A 27794-nucleotide genomic window follows, 5' to 3' on the forward strand; every position below is an offset into this window, starting at 1 on the left:
GGAGGAAGAGAGGGGGAGAGAGAGAAACATCGATATGAGAAAGACACACCCGAGGGGAGGGGTGTGAACCCACAACCCAGGTCAGTGCCCTTGACCGGGAGTCAAACCCACGAGCCTTCAGTGCACAGACTGTCACTCAAACCACTGAGTACACTGGCCAGGACAAATATGGGGGGCGTTAAAATGCACATTCCCAGGCTTCATCCCCTAAGGATGCTGATTCTGATCCAAAAGATGAATAGATTGAACTTCAAGAAATATAAAATTATAATTTATTTTAATTTTAAAAAATCCTCTCCTGAGGATATATTTTTATTGATTTTAGAGAGAGGAAGGGAGACAGACAGACAGGCAGAAATTGATGTGAGAGAGAAATACCGATTGGTTGGCCTCCTGCAGACACTCCGACCGAGGATGGAACCCACAACCTGGGTACGCACCCTGAACAGGAACCGAACCTACTCCCTTTCGGTACATTGACGATGCTCAACCAACTGAGCCGCAGTGGCCAGGGCTTTAATTATCATTTTGATGGTGAATAAATAAGAGCCCTTTAAATTCCTTTGTGGCATAGAGGATTTGTGGTTAGGTGAGAATTTTAAGAGCAAAGCACTGAAAACATTTTTCAAACACCCACATGTTGAAAAAAGAATGTTTGGCCAAACCAAGTATGTACTTGCTCTGAATCAACAAGAACTCTGAACAAAAAGGAACTTGCCTTTGGTTCTTATTCATGTTGAAGGAGTCCTGCCCATCCCTTAACTATTTGGCTTGCCTGACCACTCGTGATTTATTTGATACACAGAAGACAAAGACTCCTGCTTTAGTTACACACACTGTATAAGGGGAATGCGCTGCGAGGCCGAGAAATGCTGACACACTTTATAACCTTAAAGCTAATGTACTAATTAATTCCTTTATTTTTTGTAAATGAGGTTCCAATTAAAGTAATTGACCCATCCTTATTTTTTTTTCTCCGAACTCTAGTAGTCAAGTCATTTAAAATTATTAAAAAACAGATGCTAAGAAATTACCTGATTCTACCTTTTGGGAGTGCTGAGTTTGCTGCTGTTGAAGTCTGAGGGACCTCTCTCTGCTCTGCCGCCTGGAGCTAATAGTAGAACATTTTCACCTGGGGACTCTTCACAGACCCCTGGGCATAAGCTTTGAGCTAGCCCAGTGGTTCTCAACCTTGGCTGCACATTAGAATCACCTGGGAATCTTTTTGAAATCCTGATTTCTGGGCCCCATCCTCCGGAAATTCTGTTTCTTTGTTATGGGGTGAGGCCACAACATTAGTAACAAAGAAACAGAATTTCCGGAGGATGGGGCCCAGAAATCAGGATTTTAAAAAGATTCCCGGGTGATTCTAATGTGCAGCCAAGGTTGAGAACCACGGAGCTACCAGTTCTTCTGTGGAAGCCCACTCTCTGTAGGCTTGAAGCAGGGAAGGATTAACTCTACCCTTTCCTCTCAAGTGGATTCACGTCAAAAGAGTATACCTCACCGAAGAAACCTCTGCGAATCTGCCCTCCCAGACTCTAGTCAGTGATGGCGAACCTTTTGAGCTCGGCGTGTCAGCATTTTGAAAAACCCTAACTTAACTCTGGTGCCGTGTCACATATAGAAATTTTTTGATCTTTGCAACCATAGTAAAACAAAGACTTATATTTTTGATATTTATTTTATATACTTAAATGCCATTTAACAAAGAAAAATCAACCCAAAAAATGAGTTCGCGTGTCACCTCTGACACGCGTGTCATAGGTTCGCCATCACTGCATCTAGCTCTTTTAATGTGCCTGTCTTCTTGGGCAGCTCACTTTGGTGTGCGGCTTTTATCGTATCTTTGAGGCCCACAGTACAAAGCATAGCGCCATGTATTACACATAACTCGGTACTTTATGTAGTAAAAATATACATGGGGAACGATAGACACTGATTTCCAGATAGTGATTTCCCCTGGGGATGAAGGGAAAGATGAGGCATGTAAGAGGAGAGGGTTTAGGTCTGTTTGTGACATTTTATTTCTTCTTCGAAAAGTTTTAAATCGCTATGGCAAACTTTTGGCATTTGTATACATTTAGTGGTGGATGCAGAGCTACTTTTTATATTACTTTCTCTAATCATACAGATGTTTTTTTCTGTGTGTTTGAAATGTTTTATCGTTTAAAGCTAAATGGAGAAATGAATCTGGGTTACTGTAATTTTTCTGCTTTAGGTTTCTCTCTCCCTTTATTCTCCAAGACAGAGAAAAGTCACCTGATAGAAATTATCCCAGCTTCCCACCCTCAGATACACACATGTGCACCATCCTTTTCTTCTTCCCTCTGGAACAGTGGAGCCACTGTCCCTTCATCTCCACTCCAGACCCCCTTCCTTCTAACCTTCTCAGGAACCTTGTGCTCTTCATCTGTCAAAACCTCACTCTGTCTCTACTGACTTCCCGCCACAAGTGAATATGCGCTCATTTCTCTTCGCTTTAAAAAACAAAAACAAAAACACAACTCTGCCTCAAGCCCAGCTAGTGCCCTACGTCCTTCATCCTCCTCATGGTCAAACTTCTCTTAAGAGATGTTTACTTGGTTGTCTTTATGTTCACATCCCCTCCTCTTCCCCTGCGCCAATCTGGCTTCTTTCCCATGAAGTTGCTCTTGTCCAGGACAACAGGACTTCTGTGTCACTAAGTCCAGTTCTCAGCTTTGTCACCTCTCAGCAGCATTTAACAACCATTGGTTACTCTCTGCTTCTTGAAACCCTCTTTCCGTTATTTCCATGTTACAACATTCTTCCATTTTTTTTTCCCAATCTGCCTGCTCCTCCGCGCTCTCCCATGTCAGTTCTTTTTCCGACCAGCCGTTAAATAGTGAAGATTCCCAGGGCTCAGGCCTAAACCCTTCCATCCCTCTGAGGTTCTTTCTGTGATAGCAGCTACTCCCATGGTTTCTATTATTTTCGCTGTGTCTCCTCTGAGTCTCCTTTCCCTGTGACTCTCAAACCTCTCCGGGAGGGACTACCGTTAAGGACAAGCGGTAGTTTAGGTTCCATAGAGGTAACTCACCCCTTTATCTTCACAGCGAGGCTGGTTTGGGGTCTTTAGAGTCTGGATAGAGACCCGTACATAGTATAGTGAAAAGAGCAAAAGTGCTAGACCTGACACTTATTTTGGAGAAAAGAACACTATCAGGTCCCACATACTGTTCCACTGATCTTTGCACTTTTTTTCATTGTGCCTCTCTACTGGGAAATGTGTTTTAATATAGATGCCTGATATATGTGTCACTGTTAATATTATACACATTATTATACTTCCAGGAACAGAAACTCTTAAGTATACAGTATTTTTCTTTTGTCCATGATTTTGAAAAATTTTCACAACATCTGCATTTTATAGGTAAGGGTCCTAAAGCACAGGGAAGTTTAGTAACTTATCTAAGATTACAGAACTTACTAACTGGGTTATGTGTGACAAAACCCAAACCATTTGAAGCCTCAGTTACAAAGTGATAGATTTCAGCTGCAATGCTGCTTCTAGCTCTGAACAGCCTATGCTCCTATGCTAATACTCACCTCAGATGTAATCTCTGATATAATATTTTTAGCAGATAATGTGTTACGGTGATTCATTTACTAATAACAAGAAATTTTAGGAATTAGTGGATGATGGAAGAAAAACTAAATATTTAAAATAGTGTCAATACTCTGGTTTCTCTTCAGATCGCATAAATCTTTCGCCTTTTACTAAAATAGTGTCAAGTTAGCCATGCACCACTTAATGATAGGGATATGTTCCGAGAAAGGCACGGTTAGGCTATTCGGTCATTGTGCAAACATAAAATGCACTTACACAAATCTAGATGTGATAGCCTACTCTGCACCTAGTCTCTATGGAATAGCCCATTGCTCTTGGCCGCAAACCTGTACAGCAGTCACTGTACAAAACAACACAAGGTTAAATCAAGCACAAGAGGAAACGATGCAGTCAAGACATGCAGTGAACGTTGAGAGGTATGAGGCTGCTGCTGGCATAACACGGCACACGGTTTTGCAGCAAACTTTTTTTCAATAAGTAGAAAGTGTGCTCGAAAATAATAATAAAGAGTGTAAGTATAGCCAACATAGTAATATAGTCACTTATGATCATTATCGAATATTATGTAACTATGTAATTGTATACACTACGCATTTTTATGACTGGTAATGTTGTAGGTGTGTTTATGCGAGTATCATCACACCCATATGAGTAATGCTTTGCGCTGCAGAGTTAGGGCGGCTACGACATCACTGGGCAGTAGGGATTTTCAACGCCACTATAATTTTATGGGACCATCCTTGCACGTGTGGTCCATCATTGACCTGAACATTGTTCTGTGGGCATGACTGTAATTTTTAAAATCCATTGGTACTTTCTGCTGACAGGTATATGTTGCATAAAGTAGTTCCTCCTTATCAGCAGAGGATAAATTCTAAGACCCCCCCCCCAATGGATGCCTAAAACTTTGGATAGTACCCAATCCTATGTATGCTAATTTTTTCCTATACATTAATACCTATGATAAAGTTTAATGTGTAGATTAGTGAGAAATTAACAACCACTAATAATAGAATAGAACAATTATAACCATATCCTATATAATAAAAGGCTAATATGTAAATGTCCCCGGGGGAGTTCAACCGAATGGGAGTTTGACCACTCACTATGACATGCGCTGACCACCAGGGGGTGGCACGGAATGAAGGAAGGCCCTGGCTGGCAGCCGGAAGGCCCCAATCAACCCTGATTGCCAGCCAGGTCTGGGGACCCTACCTGTGCACATATTTCGTGCACCGGGCCTCTAGTACTGTAATAAAAGTTAGATGAATGTTGTATCTCTCTCTCCAGTAGTTTTTATATTTTCAGTCTAAACCTATTCATGAGTTTGTTACCAGCCTTTGTAGTAAATGTCTTGGTGTCACTCATTTCAGGGTATCCCTTGCTGAAGTCTTTATATTGGTTCAGTGCGTTCTGGAGAAACATGTTGCTGTCCATCGGACCACATTTTCTGTTCATGTCTTCCACCTGCTCTGGGCCAGCTCAGCCAAGGGTTCAGTGAGCCTGAGGGGGTGCAGCGAAGGATGTAGAAAAGACAGACAAAGAGAATAAGCTGGGTCTAGGTCAGTGATGGCGAACCTATGACACACGTGTCAGAGGTGACACGCGAACTCATTTTTTGGGTTGATTTTTCTTTGTTAAATGGCATTTAAATATATAAAATAAATATCAAAAATATAAATCTTTGTTTTACCATGGTTGCAAATATCAAAAAATTTCTATATGTGACACGGCACCAGAGTTAAGTGAGGGTTTTTTAAAATGCTGACACGCCGAGCTCAAAAGGTTCGCCATCACTGGTCTAGGTGGATCTTCCTGTGCCTGGCTGAGGCCACAAAGAGAGACCCAGAGGCAAGCTGAGCCTTTATTTTATAGCCAGAGGTAAACAAGGTAGTGGTCACCATAGTGACAATGTTCTTGTGAGTTTCACTTGTTTTGGCAGCACTTGCTGCACCTCCCACAGCCCATTAGCTACCCAGATAGGATCTAGGGAGCATCATAAGGTCAAGCCTAATTATGCTAAGAGGACTGTGCCCTCTAAGCTGGGACTTGTTTGTGGCTTTGCCAACAGTCCGAGGCTTAACCCTATAGCTGCTCCCTACATCCACCCACAAATTTAATGCTTTTATCATATTAACTAAGCATTTACCATGTGCAGTTTTGAGTTGTGACAGCAAACCTGGCACAAATTTCATTTTCCATCACAATTTCATGGATAGATTTGTTCTTATGCTTGATCTTAGCAACCTCAGCATATAATTTTTTTCTTCCCTTATTAAGTCAAGAACTTTTACTTTTTCACTTAAAGGAAGCACTTTATGGCTTCTCTTTGGCATATCCAAATTGCCAGCATAATTACTGTAGAACTTTGGGGTCATTTTTAAGTAAAATAAGGGCTGCTTGAACATAAGCACTGTGGTACCCTGACCGTTGATCTGATCTTCTAGATGGCCACTCAGTGACCACCGGGCGGGGAGCGTAGACAGCATGAGATGCTGGACACGATTCACATCCCGGGTGGGATGGAGTGAGGTAGTCCAAGGTTCCATCACTACTCAGAACGGCTTGCAAACTGAAAACTTATGAGTTGTTTTTTTCTGGAATTTTCCATTTAATGTTTTCATGCTGTGGTTGACTGCAGGTAAGTGAAACAGCAAAAAGTGAAAACACAGATAAGAGGGGACTACTGTATTTAAAAGATTGGTAGCAACAATCACTTCAAACATAATTTACAAGATATCCATTTATTCAATGCCATAGGTAATACTATTAGTTTGTTTTCATGCGAATTTTTAGGTGATTACTTCCAGCCAGGTAAAGCCCCTTATTTCTCTAAGTTCTTGGGTTGCAATAAATAACTGCCAGTGTGTGCCTCTCTTCCAATGTCAGCAAAAACATTTTCATTTAGAGACCGTCTCAGTTCAGTGCATTTTCTTTGTCAGCTCCTTTTCTTCTGTATAAACAGTGCTATGATCAAAATAACTGTCATTTGCCTCTGAAGCTATTTCATGGTTTTGTTTTTAGCTCCCTTTGGAATTTAAAAGAAGTGGGGAGACAATTTTAGATTAGCACCTGTCTGAAAAATTCCAAAATTGGAGATGGCCATCTGGTTTGCATGATTTTTAATGTTTTCTAAATAGGATCTTGCGGTTCCAAATAGATTTTTAGGCTATTGTAAAATAATAATTTATTTTAAGACTGCTGCAGCTGTTAACCTTTTTTTTTTTTTTAATTAAATCTTTATTGTTCAGATTATTACATTTGTTCCTTTTTTTTTCCCCCCATAACTCCCCTCCTCCCAGTTCCCGCCCCACCCTCCGCCCTCACTCCCCACCCACTGTCCTCATCCATAGGTGCACGATTTTTGTCCAGTCTCTTCCCACATCTCCCACACCCCTTTCCCCCCCAAGAATAGTCAGTCCATTCCCTTTCTATGTCCCTGATTCTATTATAATCAACAGTTCATTCTGTTCATCAGATTATTTATTCACTTGATTCTTAGATTCACTTGTTGATAGATGCATATTTGTTGTTCATAATTTGTATCTTTACCTTTTTCTTCCTCTTCCTCTTCTTAAAGGATACCTTTCAGCATTTCATATAATCCTGGTTTGGTGGTGATGAACTCCTTTAGCTTTTCCTTATCTGTGAAGCTCTTTATCTGACCTTCAATTCTGAATGATAGCTTTGCTGGATAAAGTAATCTTGGTTGTAGGTTCTTGGTATTCATCACTTTGAATATTTCTTGCCACTCCCTTCTGGCCTGCAAAGTTTCTGTTGAGAAATCAGCTGACAGTCGTATGGGTATTCCCTTGTAGGTAACTGAGTTTCTTTCTCTTGCTGTTTTTAAGATTCTCTCTTTATCTTTTGCTCTTGGCATTTTAATTATGATGTGTCTTGGTGTGGTCCTCTTTGGATTCCTTTTGTTTGGGGTTCTCCGCGCTTCTTGGACCTGTAAGTCCATTTCTTTCACCAGGTGGGGGAAGTTTTCTGTCATTATTTCTTCAAATAGGTTTTCAATATCTTGCTTTCTCTCATCTTCTGGCACCCCTATAATTCTGATGTTGGTACGCTTGAAGCTGTCCCAGAGGCTCCTTACACTATCCTCGCATTTTTGGATTCTTTTTTCATTTTGCTTTTCCGGTTGGATGTTTTTTGCTTCCTCGCATTTCAAATCATTGACTTGATTCTTGTGCTCCTCTGGTCTGCTGTCGGGCGTCTGTATAATATTCGTTATTTCAGTCTGTGTGTGCTTAATTTCTAGTTGGTTCCCCAATATAAGATCGAGGGTCTTATTAGTTTTCGTGTAGATCTCATTAAGTTTATCGGCAGCTTCTAAACAGTTCTTGAGAGACCTTAAAAGTGTGGTTCTGAACTCTATTTCTTCCATTGACAATTTTGTCCTGTTTCTTTGTCTCCGCATTTTGTTATGCTTCCTTGGTGCACCCCCTAGTGGTCTTTGTTCGCAGTCTTATAGATAAATCTTGATTGTTGTAGCTAATTCCAGGGAGGGTTTGACCTCCAGGCCAATTGGCTATGAGAATCAGCTGTGTCAGCAGTGAGAGAACTTCTGTCCTCTAGGGAGGTGCTAATCTAGCCTTTGCCTGAGGCTATCCGGCAAATGCCTTTGCCTGAGGCTATCCGGCAAATGCCTCTGTGCAGGGCTTGGGCGGGGCGGGTCGCACAGGATCAACAGGGTGGGCCGGAGAGAGCAGTTATGGTGGCTCTCAGTCCTGTCCCAAGGGGCTCTGCCTCTCTGAGTCCCAGCACCCGCTGCAAAGCTCGGAGAGAAAGCTGCACTCGCTCTGACCGAAGCCAGACAGTCCCGCTTCTCCCGTTTGAGTCTGGGTCCCTAAAGACTCGCCCGGATCTGGTGCTCAGAGTCTGCGACTCCCTCCCGATTGAAAACAACAACCGCGCCCTCCGCCGCCAGCCCGCTCCGCGCACTCCGCACCTCAGAATTTGACTTCAGCACTGCGCCTCCTCTGAGTGTCCGTATGCATTTCTCTTTCCTCCTAGTTGTAGGACTTCCACTCAGCCAGCGTTCCTGTGGTTCTGGGTGATGTCCCTTCCGTTTTTTGGTTTCACTTTTGAAGTAGTTGTTCAAAGCAGCAAACTCCGGCGTTAACCTATGCCGCCATCTTGGTTCTCCCCAGCTGTTAACCTTTTACTAATAAACTGAAAAGAGGATAGTTAGACATCGGTGATGTTTACTCTAATGAGGAATGCTTCTGTAACCTCTCTGTTCTCTTATGAGACTGATCTGGCAGTGTACGGCCATATTTCTCATCCCTGGGACCCACAGAACCTGAAGCTTAGATTCCTCTGTGCTTCCAGTTATTCCAGATCAGGCCTAAAGTAATCAACCACAGTAACTCTTATGATATCTGAATTTGATGGAGGCCATCTCTGCATTGGGGGTACTTTAAAATTCGACTAGCTCTCCTGCATCCTGTAATCACCTTGAAATAAATTTCTAGATGCATCCATGATACTCTGCATTTTAGAAATTCTGACATTTCCCTGGCCAGGTACTCAGTTGCTTAGAGTGTTGTCCCAATATGCCAAGGTCGCAAGTTCAATCCCTAGTCAGGACACATAAACATGAATCAATGAATGCATAAATAAGTAGAACAACAATTTTATGTCTCTCCCTCTCCCTCTCCCTCTCCTCCTCCCCCTCCTTCTTCTCCCTTCCTCCTTCTCCCCTCTTCCTTCCCTCACTTCTCTCTCTCAAGTCAATAAGTTAAAAAAAATTATTTTAAAGAAAGAAATCTTGAGGTTATTATTCATCCGCTCTATTCAGTTCTCACTAGTCTAGGTATATTAGGGCTTTTGCCAAACCGAGTGCTAAAGATTCAAAGAGTATATAAAAAGCCAAGGCCACTGTCAAAGAAATGAAACTAAAACTGTAATTGCCTATAACATTGTATGCTGGGGAAGGTTTTAAAAAAGTACATTTGAAAAACCACTGAATGTTAATTGTTGCAAGCTTTTTGGAAAGCACTGTAACAATATATATCATACACCTTTTAAAACTGTGTACCCTTTCACCTAGACATTTTATTTACTAAAATCTCTCCTGAAGAAACAATCAAATACTCAGCAAATATTTATATATTTAATGCAGTAGGCAGTAGAGTAGAGCTAGTATAAGCTCTGAAGCCAGATTGCCTCAATTCAAACCCTGGTTCTCCTAATTATTGCTAGGAAAGCCTTGCTTAACTTCTGTATGTGTATCAGTTTCTCCATCTGTAAAATGAAGAATAGTTCCCTACTCATAGAGCTCTTCTACAGAGATAATAATAATCCCCTCCAGTATCCATTAGCCACCACAGCAACGCTGTTTAACAAATTGTCCCAAAACTCAGAGATATACAATGAGCATTTATTTCTTACTCATACACCTACAGGCCAGCTGGGATTCAGCTTTTCTAAGGTGGGCATGGCTCTAGGTCATGGGTTTGGTTCAGGTGGACTATAGTGTCACTTAATCTCCTGGGATCAGTACACTACCAGGTACTTGTTCTTCCCCAAATAGTGTCTGAAGTGCAAGAAGTCAAGTCCAATTGTATATTTTTCATTGCATCAGATCTACTAACAAACATTGTCCAGAGCAGTCACATGGCCAACACAGTGAGGCAGGAAGAGAGGCAGGGGGAAGGAATGAATATTTATAAACCAAGGTTCAACATATTTTTGGCTATACCCACCATCCGGTCTCTGTTGCAGCCACTCAGCTCTGTTGTTACAGCACGAAACCAACTTCAGACAATACATCAGCGAATGGAATGGCTGTGTCCCAATAAAACTGTATTTACAAAACCAGGTGGCAATCTGGATTTGGCTCATGGGCTATAGTTTTTCAACCCTGACCAATTTACTACATCAGATCATAGATTTTTTTTTATGAAGGTTAAATAAATTTATGTGTAGAAAGTGCTTATAACAATTGGTACCAAGTTGCACTAATAAATATCAGCTCTCTTTAGTAGTGTTGTTGTTAGTATTATTATAGCACAATATTGGAAACTAGAGGCCCGGTGCACAAAATTCGTGCACGGGGAAGGGGGTATCCCTCAGCCCAGCCTGCACCCTCTCCAATCTGGGATTCCTATCACAATCCAGGACTGCTGGCTCCCAACTGCTCGCCTGCCTGCTTGCCTGATTACCCCCTAGCCACTCCCCTACCAGCCTGATTGATGCCTAACTGCTCCCCTGCCAGCCTGATTGCCCCAACTGCCCTCCCCTGCAGACCTGGTCCCCCCCAACTGCCCTCCCCTGCAGACCTGGTCCCCCCCCAACTACCCTCCCCTGCAGGACTGGTCCCCCCCAACTGCCCTTCCCTGCTGGCCTGGTCCCCCCGAACTACCCTCCCCTGCAGGACTGGTCCCCCCCAACTGCCCTTCCCTGCTGGCCTGGTCCCCCCCAACTACCCTCCCCTGCAGGACTGGTCCCCCCCAACTGCCCTTCCCTGCTGGCCTGGTCCCCCCCCAACTACCCTCCCCTGCAGGACTGGTCCCCCCCAACTGCCCTTCCCTGCAGGCCTGGTCCCCCACAACTGCCCTCCCCTGCAGGCCTGGTCCCCCCCCCAACTGCCCTCCCCTGCAGGCCTGGTCCCCCACAACTGCCCTCCCCTGCAGGCCTGGTCCCCCACAACTGCCCTTCCCTGCTGGCCATCTTGTGTCCACATGGGGGCAGCCATCTTGTGTGTTGGAGTGATGGTCAATTAGCATATTGCCTCTTTATTAGATAGGATAATAAAAATGTGCAACAGAAGAGCTAGGGTTAAATAATTTATGGTATACCCATACTGTTAAGTGTTATATATCTATTAAATATGTTTTTTAAATATCAAGACTATTAGCTTAGGAACATGTTTATAGTATGTTAAGTGGAAAAAGGATCATATGATCCCAATTATTTTTCTTTTTTTTTATTGCTTAAAGTGTTACAAAGGGAATTACATATGTGTCCTTTTTTTCCCCCTCACCCTTGACAATCCCCTGGCCTCCCCTACCCCCCAGTGTCTTATGTCCATTGGTTATGCTTATATGCATGCATACAAGTCCTTTAGTTGATCTCTTACCCCCCTACCTCCTGCCCCCCAACCCTCCCCAGCCTTCCCGCTGCAGTTTGACAATCTGTTTGAGGCAGCTCTGCCCCTGTATCTATTGTTCAAAAGTTTATAATGGTCTCTATTGTCCATGAATGAGTGAGATCATGTGGTATTTTTCCTTCATTGACTGGCTTATTTCACTTAGCATAATGCTCTCCAGTTCCATCCATGCCGTTGCAAATGGTAAGAGTTCCTTCCTTTTTAGAGCAGCATAGTATTCCATCATGTAGATGTACCACAGTTTTCTAATCCATTCATCTACTGATGGGCACTTAGGCTGTTTCCAGATCTTAGCTATGGTGAATTGTGCTGCTATGAACATAGGGGTGCATATATCCTTTCTGATTGGTGTTTCTGGTTTCTTGGGATATATTCCTAGAAGTGGGATCACAGGGTCAAATGAGAGTTCCATATGAACCCAGTTATTTTTCTTAAAAGATAATGTATTTTACATATTTACATTAATGGAAAACAACTAGAAAAATATACCAGACTGCATCATTTATTTACATAATTCTTTTTTGTCTTGTTTTTTATTGAGATATAATTGATATATAACTTTTTTTAAAAATATGTTTTTGTTGATTTTTTAGAGAGAGGGAAAGGGAGAGGAAGAGGGAGAGATAGAAACATGTATGCATCAACATCCATAGGCTGCCTCCTGCACGCTCCCTACTGGGGATCGAGACCCAAACTGGGCCATGTGCCCTGACCTGGAATCTGACTGGTGACCTTCTGGTGCATGGGTCAGTGCTCAACCACTGAGCCACACTGGCCAGGTGATATATAACATTTTATTATTTGTAGGTGTACATGACTTGATACATGTATATATTATGAAATGATTACCTCGGTAAGTTTAGTTAACATCTATCACTCACATAGTTATAAATATCTTTCTTGCGATGACATTTTAACATTTACTCTCATAGCAACTTTCAAATATATAGGACACTATTGTTAGCTATGCTGTGCATAATATTCCCAGAACTCATTTATCTTATAAAATTACATAACACTCTATTGTCTATCTTTTCCCTACACTGAGCATGTACTGTTTGCTGATATTAAAGTACTTTGATGATAAAAAAAAAAATAGAATCTGGGTTCACTGATTCTAATTCTGGGTTCTAACTCTATTATAGTTACCATTTTACATGTCACTTATGTTTTAATTGCTTAATAAATTAAGAGTTTACCTTTAGAGAAAGCTGTTTAATGGACACTTCCCAACCTGCTGTAGTCTTAAATTAAAGTTGTTCTGCTCTAGGGCTCCTGGAGCTCTGTGGCAGGGTCCCCACCAATGGGGGCAGTATCCCCACCCTGACTCTCAGGTCTTAGGAACAGTGGCTCCTTTCCAATCACATTTCCTGAGCATCCACAGTCTTTCAGTGACACAAAGGCAGAATGTTGTTACATAGAGGTGAACAGCCTCCCCAGTATTTGAATATACACATCTTCTTTGCTCATGTATCAGAAGGAGGTTAGATTTCAACACTTACATGCCACTGTGTCTAGAAGTCACACAAATGAATACAGGGAAAGGAAGCTTCAGAACCCATTAGCTCCTTCATTAACCTCACAGAATATTAACTAAGATTAATTTCTTTTTAAAAGTCCCTTTACAGGTATCAAGTTTAATCTAAATTATAATCAGTTAGCTTCTGGATACTCCAAGATTCAACTGTGTTGAAAATTATTATATTAATTAGGTTGTACAACCTTATAAGTTGCCATTCCAAATATATTTTCCCTAAAATATGCTTTAGAACCTGAAGTTTAAAGGGCCCAGGCTTTTTAATCTCAGTTTAGGTAAAAACGTAGCTAAACTTTATTTTTAGTAAGTGAATTGTTAGTGAACTTAAGTGCCAGCTAGGATTCCCATATAAGATTTGCATGTGACTATTGTATGTTTTTGTAAGTTTTAGACCCAGTGTAATGCCTCTGGCCAACTAAAAGGAGAAAATGGACACCTAACTTGCCACTCTGGGTGCCAGAATCTTGACTGAAATAATATGATGATGTGAATCTTATTCAGAAATATAACTATAACCACATCTCAGGTAGCTTTTTAACTTGGAACTTTGTGTGTATAAACTAAAGATTTGTGGATAGTTACTGAGCCCATAATATGGAATGTGAAATATATTCAGTCATCTTTAAATATGAACGCATACTATTAATGATTTTAATTTCCAGTTCTTCCCCACTAAAGAAGAAGGAAGAATCCTTAATCAGAATGACCTGGTATTCACACCCTTATGTAGTGCCCCCAGCACTCAATCTGATATGGTCCCGCGGAACCCAGGGTATGGCAGAGCACTGGCCGAGTAGCTCAGTTGGTCAGAGCACTTGCAGGTTCCATCCCCAGTCAGGGCACATACAAGAGTCAACCAATGAATGCATAAATAAGGGGAACAACAAATCGAGGTTTTTCTCTCCCTACTTTCCTCTCTCTAAAATCAACCAATAAAAAATATTTTTAAAAGAGTGTGGCAGAAATGACACAGCTTCCACCTTAGTCAGTGGGAAGTCAGCAATGATGTAAGAAGCCTGACTTCCCTGAGCACCATTCGCTGAAGAGCTATGGCTGGCCACATGAAGCTGATCCAGGCATTCCAGCTGAGGGGTTGGCCATGTGAATGAAGAAGCCATCTGCAAGTCTAACCCAGTCGGTCCTTCACCACATGACTCCAGCCCCACTCACCAATGCATGAAAAACATGAGAAAACTGACCAGCTGAGTCCAATCAACCCTAGAGCCATGAAAGACATAAATTGTTGTTGTAAGCCACTATGTTTTGGGAGAGTTTGTTATACAGCATAGAAAATTGGAACACTTAGTTTTCTCAACCCCTGTCCTTGTGCACTGGGATGTTGAAGGACCTGATAGCCCAGTAGTTTTCATTTGCTGCTGCAAATGCTAATGTTCTTTTCGAGTAGAGTGCTAATAGAGGCTACACCTGCTTCTCACATGCTCTGTAAAACGCTGGCTGTCTACTTGTTCATTAGAAGCCTTCTGTGTACCTTCTCTTTTAATCCTAGGATGCTTTGATCTGTTTTCTAGGCTTTGCAGCTCTCTGAAACATGTGCCTGGACTGTGTTCTCTAAAACAGCAGCAAAGTGAGGATTACAGACTTCAACTTTGATGGAAAAAGTCATTTTCTCATTGGCTAAGAACTGAGGTTGCACACATACCCCCAGGGAATTCTGTGACATTTCCCATGTAATGCCTTTACACTTCCTCCTGGCACAACCGACTTAGGGCCCAAAACGGTTGAATCATTCTAAGTCGCATATCACGTCAGCATATGGTTGAACTATATGTTCTTATTGTCTCTTTCTGAGACTTTGAGTCCATCATTTCCAGGAACAGTAGATGGAATGGATATATGAGACACACAGAGCCAAGCATAGATTGTGGCTCCATATTATGAGTTTTTTGACAGAACTTGAAGAGAAATGTGTGCATTTAAAAATTTATGTACTGATTGTATGAAGTAAATTGCTTAATAAAAAACAGTAGAATACTCCACAGCAAAGAAAGTGAACAAACTATAGCTGTTTGCATCAGTGTGGATGACTCTCACAATATAATGCTGAACGATGCTAGTCAATAGAATATGTGGTGTATGCTTCTCTTCTACAAAGTTCAAGAGCAATCACTATCACTAGACAGACATGATCAGTGAATAAACTACTCTGAAAAGCACATAAATGATTGTCATAGAAGTTTGGAGCATGTTAAAATTAACCCTGTATTGGCAAAAGGTACATGGGGGTCGATGAAGGCACTAGAAAAATTTTATTTCTTAACCAAGTACTAGTTACATGGTTATTTGCTTTCTAATTATAATTTAAGTTATACTTATGTATTTAAAATAATTCTATATGAATGATACATTTTACAGTAAAAAAAAGTTCTTAAAAAGCAACCAGGCCTGGCTGGTGTTGCTCAGTGGTTGAGCACCGATCTATGAACCAGAAGGTCACAGTTTGATTCCTGGTAAGGGCACATGCTGGGGTTGTAGACTTGATCCCCAGTAGGGGGTGTGCAGGAGGCAGCCAATCAATGATTCTCTCTTATCATTGATGCTTCTGTCTTTCTCTGTCTCTCCCTTCCTCTCGGAAATCAATAAAAAAATATATTTTTTAAAAAAAAGAAGTTAAAAAAAAGCAACCAGGAGACTTCTAGATTCCAGAGATATATTTTTAAATAGATAAGCTAAGCACTTGTATACAAATGTCATTTTTTTCTGATTAAAAAGTAGTACAGGGTGGTGGTGGGCTGGAGGGGGTCGATGAGGGACAAAATGGGGGGGAGGGGCATATGTAATGCTTTCAACAATAAAGATTTTTTTAAAACGTAGTACAGCCCTAGCTGTTTGGCTCAGTGGATAGAGCATCGGACTGAGGGTCCTGGGTTCGATTCCTGTCAAGGACACGAACCTCCATTGCAGGCTCCTCCCCGACCTGGGCCCTGGTCAGGGCATGTGCAGGAGGCAATGACTTGATGTGTTTCTCTCACATCAATATTTCTCTCTGTCTTTCCCTCTCTCTCCCACTCTCCCCAAAAATCAATAGAAAAATATTCTTGGGTGAGGATTTTTTAAAAAGTAGTACATAAACATTATAGAAATCCTGTGTATCAGAGAAGAAAATAGAAATCACCCATGATCCCACTGCTATACCATGAGCATTTTTACATACTTTGACACTACATTGAAATAGTAATTACTGTTGAAACTAGCTAGCCACAGGCTTAAGGATCACCTCAGACAACTACTAGTAATTCTCCAGGTGTCCTTGCATTTTTGATGCAGTCAATCTCTAAGCATAAGAAATATGAACCAGGATTCAGATAAAATCTGAAAATTATGTTTCTTGGAATTTTAATTCTAGACTTTCAATAAAATCAAAACAGATAATGTGCTCATGCAAATAAAACCTTTAGAATTTAGATCAGAAAACAACTAGGATTCTTCCTATAAATGTGAAAATTTACCTGTTAGAAAGGTGAAGAATGCTAAAACTCTGACCAGTAGACAATAGTGCCTTTGGTACATTTAGATATTCTTGTAATGGTTTTCCAGTAGCCCTCCAACTAGCAGTGAGAGGCACTTTTTATTGCAGGTAGGATCCATTCCAAATAAAGTTTATCAGTATGTGTTGTGATGTACAGTAAATATTTAACCTATTAAATACTTTCTTCATATTTCTGAGTTTTTTATAGCTAGCATAGTTTTCAAAATTATTATTGCTATAAATACCTAGACTTTATTTAAATAAATGGGTAATGTCATATTCAGGGATATGTGTCCATAATTTTACCTCTAGTCTTTGCAGTCACATTACTTCTAAATATATTGTGAAAGTCAGCTAGCTACAGTAATGTTGTCAATATAAAAATAAGAAATTACTGGTAAGCCCTAGCTGGTTTGGCTCAGTGGATAGAGAGTCGGCCTGTGGACTGAAGAGTCCTGGGTTTGATTCTGGTCGGGGGCACATGTCCAGGTTGCGGGCTCGATCCCTAATAGAGGGTATGTGGGAGTCAGCCAATCAATGATTCTTTCTCATCAGTGATGTTTCTATCTCTCTCTCTCCCTCTCCCTTCCTCTCTGAAATCAATAAAAAAAATATTTTAAAAAAAGAAATAACTAGCAATTTAAAAATTTGAATAAAATGGACAAACATGTCTCTCTGCTTTTTCTATGAAATGATGAATTGATTGTATTTGAGTTTAGGAAGTGTTAATCTTATCAACTGTGTTTCTTGAGTGTTTAAGTCCACTAAATATGTTAAATAAACTATTTGTGGGTAAAGGTAGAGATATGATAGATATTTTTCTTTTAGAGCATCTAAAATTAAGAACATCCATGTAGGGAGTATTTAGGGGTAAAATAAATGGGGTTCTGTTCTTTATAAGTTTACTAGAGGCCCCGTGCATGAGGTTCATGCACTGGTGGGGGCGTGGCCTGCGGGGATTAGCCCACTGTGGGAGCGCCACTCATCCGGGTCAGCGGAGCGGCTGTGGACCCGCCCTCTGAGCGGCTGCTCCCTGGTCTGGCATCTGCCTTGGAGCCGGAGCACACGCCTCTCCAGGGGACCTGGTCAGGCCAGGCCCAAGGACAGTAGCACTGAGAGGCAGCAGCCATGAACCCACCTCCCAGCCTCTGGGGTCAGCTCTGCGAGCCCAGCAGCAGCGGCCTGTGGGCATCCGGAGGAGGCAGGCGGCAGGGAGCGAGGAGGAGGAGCCTGGGGTGAGGAGGGGAAGATCGCAGCACGGGTTCCTGTCTGTTGGCCCGGGGTTCGCAGCGGGAGCAGCCGCTCATCCCAGTTAGCCAGCGGTGCTCCCCCTGTGGGAGCACACTGACTACCAGGGGCAGCTCCTGCATTGAGTGTCTGCCTCCTAGTGGTCAGTGCGCGTCATAGTGACTGGTCGTTGAATATGAAATAGATAAATGGCTAAATGTTGATGTGTTGTCTCTATGCCTATTTTTTAAACTTAATGTAAAATTATTTAACAAAATCAAAGGTTTTCAGATTTATTTTGAAATTAAAAAGTTATCACAATGAGATCAAATGAATAAAAAAAGAAGTGTTACTGTTCTTTACAGTAGAATTGGTAAAAAAGTATGAATCATCATTTATATCTTTTCTGTGATTTTTCCTTATTTATAATAAGACTAGGGGCCCGGTGCACGAAATTCGTGCACTGGGTGTGGGGCGGGGGGGAGTGTCCCTCAGCCCAGCCTGCCCCCTCTCACATACTGGGAGCCCTCAGGCGTTGACCCCCATCACCTTCCAATTGCAGGATCGGCCCCTTGCCCAGGCCTGACGCCTCTGGCCTAGGCGTCCAGCTGGGGCAGGGGACCCTCATTTCCCCCCATCACTGGTTTTGCCCCCAACCCAGGCCTGATGCCTCTGGCCTAGGCGTCTGGCCCGAGCAGCGGGGACCTGCAGTGGCAGCGGGGGGCACCGCGATCGCGTGGGCTCCGCCCCTGCCCCTGCAGGATGTCTCTGGCCTAGGTGTCCGGCCCGGGCAGCGGGGACCCGCAGCTGCAGCGGCCCCGCAATCGTGGGCTTCACTTTAGGCCCAGGCAAGGGGCCCCTAGCTCCCGGGACTGCCAGCTTTGACCATGCCCAGCTCCCATCGCTGGCTCCACCCCTACTTCCTGCTTTCACTGGCCAGGGCAGAAAAGGCGCCTGATTCTCCGATCATGGCTGGGGGGCAGGGCAAAGGCGGCCCCAGGGCCGCCTTTGCCCTGCCCCCCAGCTCTTAGCTCCCCCCTGGGTTTCCGATCACTGTCAGTGGAAGGGGGCTTCTTCCTGCTTTCCCTTTTGCCTCCCTGCATTGTGCCTACATATGCAAATTAACCGCCATCTTATTGGCAGTTAACTGCCAATCTTAGTTGGCAGTTAATTTGCATATAGCCCTGATTAGCCAATGAAAAGGGTATCGTCGTACGCCAATTACCATTTTTCTCTTTTATTAGTGTAGATATTGCTACTTATTTACTCTGGTTATAAAGAACTACTTCTAATTATTATTTTCAGATAGATGTTTATAATTAGCAGTAATTTATGCTTTAAATACTAATCCTAGATAATATGCAAATCGACCAAACAGCGGAACGACCGGTTGCTATGTCATGCACTGACCACCAAGGGGCAGACACTCAATGCAGGAGCTGCCCCCTGGTGGTCAGTGCACTCCCACAGGCAGCACTAAGGATGTCCAACTGGGGTTTAGGCCCGCTCCTAAGCTGTCAGTCAGACATCCCCCAAGGGCTACCAGACTGCTGAAAGACCTTCCCCCCTCCCGCACCCCCAGTGCATGAATGTCATGCACCAGGCCTCTAGTTTAAAATAAAATAATGGTTATATAAATTTGATTCTTTCAACCCCATAATTTTTGTTTTATCATATAACCATGATACAAGGGCCAGATAATTCTTTGTTGTTGTTGGGCCAGATAATTCTTGCATTGTAGGATGTTTAGCAGCATCTCTGTCCTGTATCTGTAAGATTCTAGTAGCACTCCCCAGTTGGGAAACAAACATTATCTCCAGACTTTGCCAGGAGTTCCCTAGGAGACAGCATTGACTCCAGTTGAGAATCACTGCCCTGGTATATTTACTAAAATTCTTATCATGCTTTTCAGGATCATAATTTGGAATAAAGCAGTGTAATATTAATAGCAAGGCACAAAATCAGCAGAATAGAAATGCTGCTAGGCAATATTTTGGATTGTTCAACATAAATAAAAAGGTCAGAAATAATAACTACATTTCTTAAAGACCAGATTGTCTAGATCATTGGTACAGAACATTTCATTGGAAACATTTCAGTGAGTGCCACACAGGGCATAAAATTAGTTAATAGGTATACAAGTCACTTATGGTTGTTTTTCTTCAGTCGTTATTTTAAATAGGAAATAGCAAGATCTGTAGATATTAGAGGACACATGAAGGTCCTTGTACTATTTTGTGTTACACCAAAATCTTTTATTTTTCCTGGCATGCTGGAATAAAAATGTGTTTCACTCGTTTGGTCATTATGTCTACAACAGTGATGCCCAGTACCCTGCTGGGAATGTCATTAAATCTAACTTCCTCTCCAAAATTTTTGGCATTCTGTATCATGGCGAGCACTCAGCAGGCAAGCCAGTTCACAGGATGTTTTTCAGTTTAAACATATGCCAGAGAAAATTTAAAATGTAGCTATTTGAGTTATATAGAAAAGCAAAATGATTTCAATTTAGTAAATTGGATATGCAGGAGAGAGAAATATACAACTCTTAACTTCAACATCCATTAAGCATACTGTGCATTAGAAAGAATTTTATGGGTTTTATTGAACATTTGTACAAAACCCTAAATAATTATTGATGGAGAATCTATAGGGCAGTGGGCATCACTAGACTTTTTGAGGTGGGTGTCCAGAAGAAGGAAAGATAGGCCCAAATCTTGAACTGGGTGAGAACCCTACTCAGCAGTAGGGCCTGTGTTGTTTTTCTTTACTCAGTGACTTATTCCTACTGTGGAGCAAGGAGAGGAAAAAAAGAAAATAGTGTCATATCTTTCCTGGTTGTTTTACTAAATGAATCAAGATTAATCTTGTTTTAATCCTGTCTCAAATGAATCGTGTAAAATATTAACCTAATATCAGATTGGACTTCTAAAAGTAAAATTATGCCATGCTATGGCCCTTCGCGTTGCACTTTTAACTATTTAAAGGGTACTTGTATGGTAAGTTTATTATGTGTTTGGCCCTCACTGGAGATGTGCTGAAAGTGCCTGGCCCATGGTAGACAATCAAGAAATGGTTGCTGAATGAATGTGTGGGAAGGTGGTGTCCTGGTGTGGCAGTATGTCATATTGTACAATATAAAAATTTTTAAATCGGTAGAGAAAAACATATACAAAAGAAGGCATATACCCATCACCCAACTTTAACAATTATCGACTCATGGCCAATCTTGTTTCAACCATACTCCGCATGCTTTTCCCTTCCCATATTATTTTGAAGCAAATTTCAGGTATATCAGTTTTTTGATAAATATTTCAGTATCTATCTCTAAAATATTAGAGCTCGTTTCTTTAAACATTACCACAGGCCCTTATCATACCTAAAGTATTAAAATAATCCCTTAATACCACCAAGTATCCTGTCAGTGTTCAAATTTTTAATTATTTCATAAATGTCATTTTCCCCCACATAGTTTCATTTGAATCAGGACTCAAAAAGATCTACATAATGTGATTGTTTTATTTATTTCTTATTTTTTAATCTTTAGTTTTTCCCATCCTCTCTTTATTTCCCCCCTTGTCATTTATTTCTTAAAGAAACTGGGTTGTGTGTTACAGCGTTTCCCACAGCCTGGAGTTTGCTGATTGTATCCTAATAGTGTCACTTAAGCTTCACTTCTGCTCCTCTGTCTCCTGTATTTCCTGTAAACTGGTAGTTGGAACTAAAGGCTTCATCAGATTCAGATTCAGTTTTCTTCTTGGCAAGTTCAAAAAAGAAGGTGGTGATCAAATCAACAAGACAGTATTATTGGCTTTTTGCTTAGTGCCTTGCCTATTGACTTAGCTAGCATTTGTTGAATATTTTTATGTGCCTAGGAATGAACTTACGTTATATAGGTATTATGTCATTTAATCATATTTAAGCCTCATCACGTATTATGTATCTATTTCTTTCTGACGACCAGACCTCTGATTAGGGCATTAATTAAATGTCTTTCAAACAAACCCCTTGGTATATACTCCCATTGTCATTTATGTGATTTTAATTTGGAATTGTCTGAATTTTCTGTTTACTGGATTCATTTAGAGTATACAAAATACCTTGCATTAAAATGCATTTTTTGTATCTTAATGAAATTAAAATAATAAAGCTCATATCCCTATTATTTAACTGTGAATTTGTTGTACTTAAGCTTTTTGGTAATGGGATTCACCATCTGTTAACCTAACAAAGACTGATATCTAAACCATAAATAGGGCCAACTGAATTCAGTATTTCCTGAGTCTCTTTTTCCTTTGCACTCATTGTCTTCTGCAGGTGCACTTTTATTTCTCTTTCATCTCTTTCTGCTTTCATTGTATGCTCACAGTACTCACAGTATCCTACTGTTGCCCAGTGTGAGAAACTGGCTTGTGATTTTAAAAGAAAAACTAGCTTTTTGTTGTTTGTTTACATATCTTTAATTTATTCTGCTCAATTCTCTCCATAGTCCTAAATTCTACTGTTTATAAAGCCAGACCATTGCAGCTCCAGACTCAAAAAAGAAATGTCAAATTATCTTGACCAACTGACACTTGAAGATTAAACTGTTTGATGTGTGGTTTCGGTGATCCCAAGAAAAAATATACTTGTCAAAAAAGACGCCTTGTCATTAACTGGGCCCAAATTTATAATCGGAGTCCAGCAGCCATTGTTTATAGAGGCCTCTCATGCATATGAGGGAAACGCCTCAGACTGAGCTGCTAGCCTCTTGCACTGAGTTTCTGCTGCATGAGCTGTACCTTATAAAGAAGTTCCTGGAATCAGGAATCGTATTTCAACCAATAGGCTGAGACCTGCCCCATTCGATTGGAGCTGCACAGCTGTATCTTCATTTGCATCTTTACTGACCAATCAGAGCAGTTTCGTAATAACCAATCAGGACTTAAGATTCCAAGCAATCAGAACAGTACTATTTGTACCAATCAAGCTTTACACATTTAGATTTCTTATTTGCATAAAAATGGACCAATCTAGAACCAGGGCAAGCACATTGTCTATATAAGCCAGCCTCCCCTTTGTGGAGAGGAGAGCCTGTACTTGCCAATTTCCACTGGTTGCTGTGTTTCCTTGGTTTGTAAAAACTGTTCACCTGAATAAAGTTTCTCTTTTTACGACACCCCAGATGAGGCCACCTATTGACATTAGATTGGTGGCACCCATCTTTTGTTAACAGGTTGACAGAGAAAAGGTACCACTGGCCCCAGTTGCAGTTAGATACCAAAGCTCTCAAGCAAAATAATACAAAGAGGATCCTACTGTGCACCTTTACAAATTATCGTGTAAGGGAGTAAGGTATCCTTTATATGTCTTAACCTTTCTTCTCCAGTCATTTCTCCTTTAACAGTTGTAGCATCCTCAACTTTCCAGAATATCTATGAGGGGAAGCATTTGGCTGGTTAAAAAGAAGGAACCTAAGGCCTTAGTGAATACAATAGGGAAATAGGAGTTTATTTTCTTATTCTGGTTATACACCACTGTGAGGGATTAGACAACTAGCCAGATTTCTTGTTCTTATGTTTAAAAAACACAGTTATTTTTATCTTGATTATCCATAAAGAGCTTTAAGATTCTTATTTGAAACAGTCTTCAGTACATTTGTAGTAGATAGGAATTGTGTCTCTCTCTCCCTGACCTTACAGGGTGCCCAGGGTAGCATGGTGCGCGTGCTTGTGCTTAATAAATAGCTTTCAATGCTGGTGGTATTTGAAAGGTTATACATTTTAAAGGGTATTTTGTTTCCCTTTTTGTTGGCAGGTCCAAGGAGCTTCCTTTTCTAAGACCAGTACTATTTGAACTCAGTGAAAGTACACTTTGTTCTAGTAGAATTGCCATATGAAAGCCTAGAATATATATTGAGTTCTTTCAAGAAAGGGGGGAAAATCATGTTCTAGAGACAGTGAGTGCTGACTCAGTGCTGAATGAATAATTGTTATGTGCTCTTTTATTCACAGGCTCGTTTCTCATATGTGCGGATGAAATACCTTTTCTTTTCCTGGTTGGCAGTTTTTGTTGGAAGCTGGATTATATATGTGCAGTACTCCACCTATACAGAACTATGCAGAGGAAAGGACTGTAAGAAAATAATAGTAAGTATTTTTTATTTCCTGGTATATGGAAAAACCAAGATTAATAACATTATTTTACTACTTAGATATATTATAATATTTTCAAAAAGTAAAAGTTAATTTGACCTTAGAGTTGTGCTGAACTTGTTAGCATTTTGATATGACTATTCCCCACTTCGGAAAATCTAATATTCAGAAGTCTAAATACATAATACAGACTAGTGTGAGAGCATCATCATTACAAAGAGGGATTTTTATTTTTCAAATATACTTGAAGTTTGCCCTAGCTGGTTTGGCTAAGTGGATAGAGCGTCAGCCTGCAGACTGAAGGGTCCCAGGTTCTATGCCGGTCAAGGACACACGCCTGGGTTGCGGGCTCGATCCCCAGGAGGCAGCTGATCAATGATTCTCTCTCATCATTGATGTTTCTATCTCCCTCTCTCTTCCTTTCTGAAATCAATAAAAATATATTTAAAAGATATGTGTGTGTATGTATATATATTTGTAGATATACTTGAAGTTGGATTTATTCTAATCAGATAGTTTTTTTGTTTACAGTTTGAAAGTGTTGTATAACCTTTCCAGAACACATTTTTTGAATAAATGTAGTTATTCTCGAATACCAGGAATTTATCTAAAAAGCATAAACATTCATTTATTATTTAATTTCTTTTCTAACATTTGGCTATACCTCTGGAAGATTGCTCTGTCAGTCTAAGATTTCTAGTAGTAATCATTGCTTCTGTGGCACTTATATTTTAAATGTTTGAGTCTAAGTAAATTTAACTCCTTGTTTTCTGCTAATATATTCTGATGTAAATAATGTTAAAACATTTAATCTGATAACTATATTTTTGGTAGTAATGCTTGTTTGAATTTCAATTATTATAACTTATTAAAGATTCTATAATTATTGAGTGGTTATCTTAACCCAAGCCAGTGGTGCCAGGTGTGTGCATGTAGCAGGGGACAAGACATCCTGACCTTACAAACCTATGGCAGGGAAGAAGATGAGGAACGACAGCAGGGTAAGATAAATATTGCAATAGCAAGTGTTATAGGAACATAAGACCGGGAGATCTGAGCTTCCCAAAATTCTAAGAAAATAAAAATCAGTTTAGCTCTAGGTATTCTTAAATCCAGCCAGGATTTTTAAAAAGTTTTTCCTCAGGAGTAGTACAGCTTCTTAACTAGGCAAGGGAGGAATTACTAATATGAGAAGTATGACAGCAGAGGAGAATTTTTTTTTAAGTGTAAGCTTTTTAAAAACCACATGTAAGTGGACCTGTATAGTTTAAATTTGTGTTGTTCAAGGGTCAGCTGTAGAGTGGTTTCCAACTTTAGGCTATTGTAAATAATGGTGTGCAAATAGCTTTTGAATCCTTATTTTTAATTCTTTTGGGTATATACCTAGAAGTGGAATTGCTGAATCATACGGTAGTTCTATATTTAACTTTTTGAGGAACTGCCATATTGTCTTCCTAATTCTCTTAAATACATTTCAATTCTCTGTTGTTTTATTTATTTTCTCTACCTTTTTTCTTGGATGTGAACATAGTTATTTTAAAATCCTTTTTGGATGACTCCAGGGCCTGGATCATCTGTGGACCTGTTTCTGTTGTCCATGCTTACCTCTTGTTTTTGGTCCTATCATTTTGTCTTTTAGCATGCCCTGTAATTTTTTACATAATGCCTCCAGATAAAAGTTCCTTTCCCTCTAGTAGCTGATTATCTTAACCCTATCATGGACTGTTCGGACTGGAGGCTTGGTTGCAGCTCTAGTGCAACCCTCTGCTCAAGCTATTTTTGGCTCATCCCTATTCCCAGAGCATAGCCCTCTAAGGATTTTAACTGAGAGCCTGGGAATTCATTGGGGTTTCTCCCTCTGGCAGGTTCATAACTTGAATCTGTATCTTGTGAGACTGCCAAAATGTCTGCTCTGCTTTTCAAAGGCTTTCCAATGAGATTTTTTAGCCTCCCATTCTGTAAAGCTTCAGGATTTGGCAAATATCCCAACAGGATAACTGGCTGTATGCTTGAGGCTCCCTTAGTTTCCTATTTTTAAAATGCTCACTGGCTTCTTATCCCCAGCAGCAGCTCTGACCTCCGCTCATGCCCAGTATTGGCAAAATCCTCAAGGGAAAAAGAGGCTATGAGCTCATCTCTCTGAGTTTCTTTTCTTCCTTTTTTTAATATATTTTTATTGATTTTAGAGAGAGGAAGGAAGGAAAGGAGGGAGAGAAAGAGGGAGGGAAACATCGATTGGTTGCCTCCTGCACTCACCTTGACTAGGGATAAAGCCCACCACCAGGGTGTGCACCTTCACCTGATGGGAATTGAACCTGTGACCTTTTGGTGCCTGGGAGGATGCTCAACCAACTGAGCCACACTGGCCAAGGCTCTCTAAAGTTCTCCTAGCTCACCTTTATCCCCTGGGGGTCAGCCTTCAGAGTCACCACCAAAGCATGGTGTACCAAGTTCCCACGCTTGGTAAGGACTGAACTAGGTTTTTATCTTCCATAAGACTGTGTTTCAAAAAAAAAAAAATGTGTTGGAATTCCCCTTATGTAGAGCCCAAACTTGCATCAATCCTACAAACAGCAAATCCTTTTATTGCGTTTTTTAATGCTCAGTGTTAAAAAACAAATTTTGATCTACTGTGCTAGAAGAAAAGCTCACAGAAAATGGTTTCACAAAGTGGTTGCCAAATGAAGAGGTGATTGAGAAAATGTAGAGGGAAAATGCAATTTGTCAAGAAGTTAATGAAAATATTATAAATTTTCTAGATTTTAGGATGTGTGTTATAGACATCAGCTTTTTAAGACATTAATTTATTATGATTTTTTTTCTCATTCTAATTAAATATGGTTCTCTGCTAAAAAAAAAAAAAAAAAAAAAGACTGTGTTTCAGGTCATACATCTGAGAGCAATTGCAGCCACAAAATCTATGTTCATCTCTTTCGAATCTTACCCTCTCCCATACCTTGATCAAGTAATATCTTATTAGCTCTTAGAACCTTTAATGTATACCTTAAAAATAGTTTTTCTGCTTCCTTCTTAGTTCTAATCAAACAATTCCTATGCAGTATTAGTCCTGTCTTAGTATTATTTATCTTAGTACTACTAGTTTTGATAGGTTTTAAGAACATAATTCCTAAATGCAGAGAAACTACAACTTTTTTTAGGGCAGCCTTAATGAAAAGATACACTTTAGGCTCAGAAATTTTTTTCATCATTTTCAAGTTTTAGTAAAATAAGCGTTAAATTATGCTAGAATTTTGCTCTCCATCTATTTCTTATTAATTACTATTTTTTGAATTTATCTTTTTTTTAATATATTTTATTGATTTTTCACAGAGAGTAAGGGAGAGAGATAGAAAGTTAGAAACATCGATGAGAGAGAAACATCGATCAGCTGCCTCCTGCACATCTCCCACTGGGGATGTGCCCGCAACCCAGGTACATGCCCTTGACCGGAATCGAACCTGGGACCTTTCAGTCCGCAGGCCGAAGCTCTATCCACTGAGCCAAACCGGTTTCGGCGTTTTATTTTTTAAAGTATTACAGATGTCCCCCTTTTCCTCCCCATTGACCCCCCCCCCCAAGCCTTCACTTCACTATTATCGTTGTCCATGGGTTATGCTTAATCTCTTCCTGCCCTCCGCCCACGCCCACCCTACTCTCTGAGATTCATCAGTAAAATGAAATTAGTCTCCAGAGGATTA

The 27794-nt window shown here is 40.7% G+C and overlaps 1 protein-coding gene across 2 annotated transcripts in view; it reads left to right on the forward strand.

Moving 5' to 3' along the window:
- The window catches only part of DIPK1A (divergent protein kinase domain 1A), a 131696-nt gene that overhangs the window by 74180 nt on the left and 29722 nt on the right, over positions 1-27794 (forward strand). For both annotated transcript variants that reach the window (XM_059688868.1, XM_059688869.1), the window contains one exon: positions 23956-24090. In XM_059688868.1, the coding sequence (XP_059544851.1) occupies positions 23956-24090 (135 nt within the window). Of the gene's footprint in view, positions 1-23955; positions 24091-27794 lie in introns of those variants that run through there.

The sequence above is a fragment of the Myotis daubentonii genome, chromosome 3, assembly GCF_963259705.1.
Source record: "Myotis daubentonii chromosome 3, mMyoDau2.1, whole genome shotgun sequence".
NCBI classification, from domain to species: Eukaryota; Metazoa; Chordata; class Mammalia; order Chiroptera; family Vespertilionidae; genus Myotis; species Myotis daubentonii.